The sequence below is a fragment of the Hipposideros armiger genome, unplaced genomic scaffold (genome assembly GCF_001890085.2).
Source record: "Hipposideros armiger isolate ML-2016 unplaced genomic scaffold, ASM189008v1 scaffold_1971, whole genome shotgun sequence".
Taxonomy (NCBI): Eukaryota; Metazoa; Chordata; class Mammalia; order Chiroptera; family Hipposideridae; genus Hipposideros; species Hipposideros armiger.
In genome coordinates, this window is record NW_017733321.1 from 14,788 (window position 1) to 24,452 (window position 9,665).

The 9,665-nt window shown below is 32.1% G+C and overlaps 2 protein-coding genes across 2 annotated transcripts in view; both read left to right on the top strand.

The window, feature by feature from the left end:
- LOC109378423 (otogelin-like protein) overlaps positions 1 to 1,281 on the top strand; it is a gene marked incomplete at its 5' end in the record, with an annotated part of 11,974 nt that extends 10,693 nt beyond the window's left edge. Inside the window, one exon of the mRNA XM_019634815.1 lies at positions 1,264 to 1,281. Coding sequence (XP_019490360.1) covers positions 1,264 to 1,281 — 18 coding nt within the window. The remainder of the gene's footprint in view (positions 1 to 1,263) is intronic.
- A 778-nt stretch (positions 1,282 to 2,059) lies between these two features.
- LOC109378426 (otogelin-like protein) lies at positions 2,060 to 9,218 on the top strand. Its single transcript, XM_019634817.1, has 4 exons — positions 2,060 to 2,170; positions 3,698 to 3,743; positions 6,572 to 6,651; positions 7,322 to 9,218. Exons 1-4 carry the CDS (start codon positions 2,114 to 2,116, stop codon positions 7,520 to 7,522), a joined length of 384 nt encoding a protein of 127 aa, XP_019490362.1. The 5' UTR covers positions 2,060 to 2,113; the 3' UTR covers positions 7,523 to 9,218.
- The last annotated feature ends 447 nt before the right edge of the window (positions 9,219 to 9,665 follow it).

Below are 9,665 nucleotides of genomic sequence, written 5' to 3' on the forward strand. Positions count from 1 at the left end.
TAGAAATCTGAAACTCAAAATGTTAGCAGTTTACTATTTCAGGTATTGAAGATTTCAGTGGGTACATAAGAGAAACTATTTAGAATATTTGACAGATTAAAAAAATACATTGTTTCAATCTAGTTGTGGAGGGCGCAGCTCAACTCCAAGTCCAGTTGCCATTTTCAATCTAGTTGCAGGGGGCGCAGCCCACCATCCCATGCAGAAATCGAACTGGCAACCTTGTTGTTCAGAGCATGTGCTCTAACGAACTGAATCATCCAGCTGCCCTATATTTGACAGATTTTAAAAAAGTAGGTTCCAAGAGACGTTAATGCTGTATCACGTGTTTCTACTGAAAACAATAAAATAATTATTCAGAATTCTCCCATTATTTAATAATAATTCTATATAAGTTTGCAGACTAACTTACTTCTTCCCTAAAATTTATTATGAAACATTGTAATTTTGTTAGTGTCGTGATCAGATTTATGAAAGTCACAAATTGTGTTTATAATTTACATTATCTGAAGATAGTTCTAGTTTATTATTGCTATCCTTACATTTTTTTCATTATTAGTTTAATTATCTGGAGATATTTTTTCTGGTGTTCTTAATTACATGGGATTACTCACATACCCAAAAGAAAAACAGACTTTTTTCAATCATTATATTTTATTAAATAAGAAAAATGAACAATTATCTTTTTGTACCATAATCTATTGTTTTACAATTATGTGAAAAATAGTGTTACTGAATTTCATAATGTTGATATTGTTTATCTGTTCATCCTAGCAGTATTTCTGTGTGTGTGTGTGTGTGTGTGTGTGTGTGTGTGTGTGTGTATTTATAGAGGGAGTCTTAAAAAAGGGAGTTTGTAAAATGATGAAGAGACATAGGTGTCAGTGAGATAAAAGGAATCGAAGACTACTTGAAAAAATATAATAATTTGAGGATTTTAGTAAAAATGCAACATAAACTCTATAGAGGTCAATAATCCAGGAACCATTTGTGTATATAATTAAATTCATGTGATATCCCTGAAATTTAAATAAAATATTAAATTATGTTCAGAATATTTTTTTAGAACAAAAGAAATGCAGTTTAGGTAAATATACATCAAGATCATTAACTCTTGTCTCTTTCAAGGATAAGCTTTAGTTATCTAGAAATCTAATTTCTATGAAAAAACATTTCTTATTTCAGATAAATTAGACATTACTACTTCATGAATTTGAATATTTTGTCTTCTTTTATAAGACGTGTAAATGTTTTCCCCTTAAGGTTCAAGAAGACTTTTGAAGCTATTCATAAACTAAACTAAAATTTAGATAAAAAGAAGTTAGTTAAAATTCTTTACTGGTCCACAAGGAATCTTCAAGCCAGAATTTGACTAACATTTTAAAATGTGGGTTATAAAAAATAAAATATATATCATCAACATTATAACCCAATATTTATGAAAGAATATATTTATATGACCTTATTTCTAAATAAGAATTTTGAAATCAGGAATGAAGTAAAGGTATTATGTTTAAAAATTTGTTAAAAGAATAGGAATAGTTTTTAAAATAGCCATAAGATACATGAAACTACAGCCGTAAGTCAATTATTACTATCATCTAAAGATTTTTAAAATATTTTGGTGATAAGGGAGTAGTAGGAAGAATAAACAAATTTCAAGAAAGGAGGTGTATTATGTAATACGATTTGTTGTTTTATAATTAGTGAGAGAAATAGTATAGCAAGACCTTTGACACTTGACCAAATTAGATAATTTTGTAGTAGAAACAGATATCTTTTGCTTCTTTCCTATGTATTGCTTTATTTCACATTTATATCTTAGTTCTAGTATGAAACCAAACAGACATACACACACACACACAATATATATATGTAATTTTTGAAATCATTTTAGATAAATTTGTGGATGTTTCCAGATGGGTGTTTTGTGTCAAAAGAAACTTTCTGCATCTTGACTTGACTTTTGATAAATTGGATAGGAAGTATTCTATTTAAGAAATATAGCAAATTTTAATAGCAAGACAGTAAAATTGTTTTTTATTTTTAGGAGGGGAGTACATGGAATTATAATTGTACCACTTATGAATGTGTTAAGACTGATGAAGGCACAATGATTCTGAACTTCAGTATGGTCTGTCCCCCTTTTAATGAGACTGAATGCAAACTGGTTTGTACTTTGTTCTATCTAAGAAAATTTAGTATTAAATATAATTTAGAAAATAATATGTTTTTCAAGGTTATCCATCCATATATCATGACTTATTTATTTTGGTGAATGTTTTATTTTTATGTATACATAAAATCTCTCTTATATTTTCTCAGTTTGCCATTTTGAGTTATATCTAGTGTTCCAAATAATTTTGACTCTTCCCTGAATAGACATTTTACTATTTCTGGGTTTTTAGTATGTAGGTCAAAGGATTATTGAAAAATTGTTTGATCAGCAGACCTAGGCTCTCTTTCAATATGGATCAATAAGCCAAGCAATCGGAGCTTGATCCATTTTCTCTTTCTTAAACACAGCCAGATTTATGATGTCATTCATTTTTCAATGCATGCTGACCTAAATGAAATTTATCTTAGCTTCTCTGAGCACAGGCCACTGTGGAACTTAGCACATGCCACAGGATTGCTGATCCTTTAGTTTTGTTCTCCCAATTCCTATTCTCTCAAGAAGAGTCCATTAAGAGAATAGGTTTTTGATAGTGATGAGATTTTTTTTAAAAGATTCCTTATAGCTTTAATTATTTAGTAGGTAATAATTCCTAATTAAAGTGAGCTTTGTTCTGTTGCGTGAGGCTATATTTTTCTTAAATGTAGAGAAATAGTGCAGTGTTATTGATTTTTGTTTTTTTCAAGATGTCCCCATTTAGTGATGATGGCTGGCTTGCTATATGGCTTAGCTAGATATAATATATATTAAGTAATAGGTTTTCAGCACTGGAAAGACTCTTAGGCACCATCTTGTTTTTCAAATTCTTTTTTATAGAGTAAATTATTCTTTAATTTGAATTTCAATTAGCAGGTTACTAAAAGCAATTAACAACTTACTGTAAGAATTCCAAAAGATATTCAATAAAATGTTTTAAATTTAGCCTTAGGCAGGAGCCATCCTGAAGTTGGAAATTTTTTTTTTTAATAAAATATTAAAGAAAAAGATACACTATAGTCAGGAACTCTATCTAGTCCCATAGACTAACTTATTTTATTTTGAGAGGTTGGAATAATATAATGGCCTCTATTTATTTATTTATTTACTTATTTATTTATTTTCTTTCTTAAAAAATATGGAACACTTCATGACTTCGCGTGTCATCCTTGCGCAGGGGCCATGCTAATCTTCTCTGTATCATTCCAATTTTAGTATATGTGCTGCCGAAGCGAGCACTAATAGCCTCTATTTAGAGCACCTGTTAGTACTTTGCTTTGGTAAGACATTTTTGTGGTATTTAAAACATGTTCTTTTGAGTAAGTTATCTTTTTGCAGTCTTTTATGTTAGTAGAGAAATAAAAATTTAAACAAAATTGCTTCTAATTTTAAAAACAAAGGAATTCTTATTAGAAATATTTAAATTCCAATCATTTTCCTGTAAAAGTATTGTGATAGTTAATAAAAATATTGAGAAAGTATTCTATTTCTAGTCTAAGAGGAAATAAACTGTGAGTTTTGACTTTATTCCTTCTCTCCTCCTAGAATGAAGGGGTTGTGAAGCTTTATAATGAAGGCTGTTGCAAGATCTGTAAGTGAGGACATATTACATTTATTAACTTGATAGATTAGTGTAAATTGTTTGTGGTGATTATGACTTTTTCCATAAAATTCAGTTCCTAAGATACAAGGAGGGAAACAAATTTTATAATGCATATTATCAAAATGTTTTTGTGTCATGTGGTTGATTCTTTTGTAATTTAGTCTTTATTTTCTGGAGTATGACTAAAATGTTTTTAATTTAGATGAATTTTAGAGTGAATATTAGAAATTTATTGTTGCATTTCCCAAAAGGTATCACATAGGATTTTAACAGGTTTTAAGTTTAAAAGTGCTCTGTGGTCAAATTTACTTGGAACATTCTGAACTATACAAAGTAGGTTATGATGAGAATGGTGTTGTAGCTCCAATAAGGACATACAGAGCGCAGTCTTTTCCAAACCTATTGGAACAAGTCTATGGTTCTGTATGATACATTTGAGAAATGCCGATTTAGTGACTATATTTAAATCTTATATGTAAAACTTCCCAGGATTATTTTGATTATTAAAGTTATGTATGTGCAATATATTTTATATTAATTTAAATTACAAGATTTATTTCATAGTGATTTTTAATGATTTTAAGGACTGAAATAGAATACGTGAGTATTCATGCAGCCCTTTTTCTTTTTTCTTTTTAAAGTGTTCATAATTTATGTCAAGATAAAATAAGAGTTTTAGGAAACTTGGCATACACAATAATTTTAAAATTGTGTAGAAAAGCTTTCAGGAAAAAAGGTACAACACAGTTCAGGTTAATAATGCCATGGCATAGGGTTGGAGTCTTAGATACAAATTGTCATGCTTCTTAAGTGAGATTTCTGAACTTCATTCAGGAAGAGCTAAATTTGATAAATAGGTAAGAAATAGTCATGTCTATTTAGAGCTGTATAATCATATAGAACAGAATATTAAAATGTGATGCAACAAAATTATTATATATACTATTGAACATAATAATAGCTTATAAATCAGGAACTCTCAAGTTTTTTTGCATAGTATTTACTCCTCACAAAATCCCAATGACTCTAGCCTGATTCCAATGAATTTATCCTGATTTTCTGCTTAAAGAGGTAGATTACTTGTCCAACTCAACTTGTGGGCTACAGTGATTTCACCCCAGAGCTGATTCTACAACCTGCTTCTTCACCACTTGTGATATTGTGGAACATCACCAGAATAAGTTTTAGGAGAAGGCAGAGGCTGACTAATGGTGTCTGTTGATCAGTGGCAGGGCTAGAATGACTGAGTTTTTATTTACATGATGCGTGAGGAGCCAAATCCAACACACAAAAACCTACCTACAACAAGCAAACAAGTTCAGCATAAGATGGCCTGATATCTAATTTGATATTATATTAGTTTGCTAGGGTTGCTGTAACACAGTACCACAAATGGGGTGACTTAGAAATTTATTGTCTCAGAGTTCTGGAGGTTAGAAGCCTAAAACAAAGATGTCGATGGGATTGGTTCCTTCTGAAGACTTTGAGGGAAAGATCTGCTCCAGGCCTCTCTCCTTGGCTTGTAAATGGCTGTCTTCATGTTCACTTGGTGTTCTCCTTGGGAGTATGTGTATCTGTCTCCTAATTTCCCCTTTTTATAAGGACATCAGTCCTATTGGATTAGGGTCCATCCTAATGACCTCATTTTCACTTGATTACCTCTGTAAAGACCCTATCTCCAAATGAGGTCATGTTCTGAGGTCCACGGGAATATTTGGAAGACACAATTCAATCCATAACAATTTTTATTGCTGGGACTTTTGTGGGTAGTATAATGCCACTTATGCAATTTTACTTACTGGGGCACTTAGACACACACTAATTAAGATTTTTCTGCTATTAGAAACAAGCAAGTTTTAATTCAGTATTCTCTTAATCAACAGTAAACAAATGTGTATCCAATAGTATTTGGATACCCAAGAAATGAAATTAGGCTGCAGGATCTGAAGAAGTTTATATTTTTATGATCTCACTTCTTTTCCCCCTGCTGCCTGAGAGTCTAGACTCTTCTGTAGGTATGAGATATAACCATAGAATCACATTGCAATGTTAAGACCTTGGACTCTGTAACCCCCAGTTAATTACTAGAGAAGTGAGTACATTTATGTTATCTGAGGGCGGACAGGGAAGATCTGTGTGACTGACCATATTACTGCCATTTATTGCCTGTCACACATTGACACTCTATTAAGCCCATTGCAAACAGTACTATGTCTAATCTTCACAACAAGTTCTGGGTGCTAAATGGGGACGTAGGTATGGCTTTTCCTTTAGATAAGGAAAAGAAGGTTCAGAGAAGTTGATCATATTAATCAGTAATGAATTTAGGTCTGTCCAGTGTCTGGGCCCAGGGTCTTTTGATTCTGTTAAGTTCTTTGAAGCCGCAGAATAATAACAAGCCACCTCGGTTTCTCCCATTTGATGTGTAAGGTAACTTCTGCTTTGGTATTGAAGAACCCTTATCTGTAGTCTTTGCTTTGACCAGGCTATATTGGAGAGACCATGGTTGTTGGATACTGTCACAGGTGCTATGCTAAACAAAATATGGTACAATAAAGTCTCTAAGGAATGAATAGAAATGCCTCTTGGTAAAAACAAATTCAGCCAACTGATAATACATATATGCTTCCCCAATTTCTTTCATTGAATAATTTGACTTGTCAAACCGATTTTTATTGAGCGCCTCCCATGTACCAGAGAGTCTTTTAGCACTGGGACTATGATAGTGCATATTTTGTATTTTGATATGTTAATAGAATTAAGAAACAATTTTACATGAACCTTTTAATGAATAAATACATTCTATATTATATCAGGTAAACGAGAAGAAAGAATATGCCAGAAAGTGATCATTAAATCAGTCATAAGGAAACAGGACTGTACAAGTCAAAGCTCTGTAAGTGTAAAAATATCATTTGTTACATAAAGGGCATGTGCCTTTCCAAAAGTGTATGTGTCACAGCACTAGTAAGTGTGTAAGTCAACAACATGCCAACACTTATTAACTTTGAGATTATTCTTCAATTCTAATATTAAAATATTCTGTTTGTGAAGAAGTGTGAATTATTCTTAGCATAATCAAAATGAATTAATCTGAATGATAACGGCAATCCAGAGTGATAGAAATTAAACCTAACTGTATTTGAGTACATATTTTCTTAAGTATGCAATTTACTCAGCAAAAATAGTCTTAGTTCTAACTTTACCTCCTTTAATATGACCTACCCAACTTCTACAGTATATTTGAGTCATGACATAATACAGGTCACAATAGACTCATTAGATTGTGATTAATGTATTGCAGATAACTGTCTTGTTATGTGAGCACATTTCATACTTTGAGTTACATCAGCACTGCTGTCCATGTGCCCATGGAACATTTCTTTGACTTATCTGAGTTACTAAATTTCAACCTAGTATGTTTTGGGATCCTTTAACATACAGAAGCTTGAGAGTTAAAGTGATAAGGAAAAGAAGACCTGCTTTCATTTGACTTCTTAGTAGAATCAAGTAACCACTTTTTAACATTTTAAGACTTTTTTTTCCCTCTTTGTCTCTCCTTACAGATAAATGTTGCATCTTGTGATGGAAAATGCCCATCCGCTACCATATATAACGTCAATATTGAGAGCCATCTAAGATTCTGCAAGTGTTGTCGTGAAAACGGAGTTCGAAACTTGACTGTGCCGCTGTATTGTTCAGGAAATGGCACTGAAATCATGTACACTCTCCAGGAACCCATAGACTGCACATGCCAGTGGAATTAAGCTTCGGGATTCCACGAACTCTAGGCCACATCATCATGTCAAATGGAGTTAACTTTTATCACTAGTATTTAGGCACTGGGCAGATTTATAACTGTTTAATGATAATATATATATATTTTTTAGACTATTGGGATATAGCAGTTTAACACATGGTACAAAATATGCACAATTTCCATGGAAAAACTTGATTTATTGATTTACTTTAAGGAATCAAGTCATTTTAAGTTGTTCAGTTGAAATGCTGTTATGTATATAATAGCAACATGCTGCAGACCTGGGGTATGCTCTTTCATTAGAAACTTATTTTGCAGAATTCTTGCAACTTCACTCAGTAGTTATTTTTTGATTTGCAAAGTCTGCCATAGCTATCCAAATTAAGATACTCTTTTATCTCTACAGTGTAGTCTGGTAAATGTAATCAGTTAAAATTGGAGAGTCAGAAAGAGTGGTATGTTTAGAGACAGATCATAGAACTATAGGATTTTAGGTTATTTAGAGCTTGAATGGCTCCTAGGGATATTATTGCAAATTTCTCATTTCACAGGTGTAGCAGATAGCCAGAGAAGCTGTATGATTTGTACAAATTAATTCAGTGTAACAAAACGAGTATAGTGAATTCATGTTTACAGTTAAGTTTAAGTCTTTTTATATTCCAGTCCTATGATCTTTTCTTTTGGACAGTATAATTAGGTGTCTATCACAGAATCTTTCATTCTTAAACAGTTTGCTTTGCATAAAGTTAAGAATTTTAAATGTAATGCCTTTATAAAAAGGTAAAAACAATGCCACATATATATGTATAAACATACCTATAATAGTTATCTCAATAATAAGTAATGGGGAAATGTAGCATCAGTTGCTAAATAGAGGAGGGATATCTTGGGCTTTTATTTTTTATACCACTAAAACTGTTATTAAATAAAATATGTTATTACTATTTAACATTTAGTTAGCTATTTACTATCTCATGCACATCTGACTTTTGAGATGCATTTGCATACTATTGAGGTTGCATGTTATTTTGCTTTACATGCTGCTCCTTTGCCAATGAAGGATGAAATAAAATTATTTGAATGTATTAATAATTCTATAATGGAATGCTGCACTTTTGGAATATAGTAGCTGATTGATATTTGCAAAGAATATATCCTGAGATCTTTGCAAATCCCCAAATTGTTTGACACTTATAGTACATAATTATCTGCATTTCCTCATGTGCAACAAGCAGAGAATGCCCTACTTGGTATTATTGTTATGGGGACCCAATGAAGTCAAACATCAACAAAAGAACAGTAAAGTTGCATTGAAAAGCAGATGCAGGGGCCTGATGGCCTAGGCTCAGATTTTACCTAGGTGATTTGCTTCCATTTCAAAATCATGTTTCCCAGAAAAACTGCAACTTATTAGATATTTTGGATCTCCATGGTTACTTAGAAATGGATGAAAGAATGAACTGAACATTGCATCTGCAAAGCCCCAGTGTCTACGATATATAAAAATTGACTTTTATCTTATTTGTGCTTACTATGAGTGTTTTGTCTAGACGTTAACATTTCAATATTCTTGGACTCCTGTTAGCATATAGACTGAATCAAATGTTTTTGGTTAAAATAAGTTAACATTTTGCTTGAGAAAAACTGTTATGTACCTCAAACAAGGCACATAATATTGTATATTGTCTACCACTCACTTTATTTCTGTGCTCTGTAAAATATTTGTTATTAAATTAAAAATATTAAATCATCTTTCTACCTATTTGTGGGAACAAGGGAAACATTCTCCTAGAACTTCGTAAACATTCTCAAACACAGCAAATATGTATTGAGCACCTGCTACGTGCCCGGCACTAAGTTCTGAGGACACAGGAAAACAACACGGTGCTCATGCTCACGCAACTTAGAGTCGCGTGAGAAAGGGGGCATGAAGTAACACAGCTCTAAGAAGTCTAGAAGGAGAGACCAAACTTTTTGAAAATTAGTATATGATAAAGGTGGCCCTTAAATCAGCAGAGGGGTACAAATGGACTTTCCATAAAGGCTGTTGGCAGAACTGGATAGTAACTTGGACAAAGAAATTTGGATCCATACATGTATTGATATCAGGATAAATTCTAAATGTATCAGAGATTTAAATGTTAAAAACA

Coding starts and splice junctions, on each gene's coding strand:
- LOC109378426 (XM_019634817.1), top strand. CDS start 2,114: ATGATTCTGAACTTCAGTATGGTCTGTCCCCCTTTTAATGAGACTGAA. Junction 3,744..6,571: donor TGAAGGCTGTTGCAAGATCT/GTAAGTGAGGAC, acceptor ATATTATATCAG/GTAAACGAGAAGAAAGAATA. Junction 6,652..7,321: donor ACTGTACAAGTCAAAGCTCT/GTAAGTGTAAAA, acceptor CTCTCCTTACAG/ATAAATGTTGCATCTTGTGA.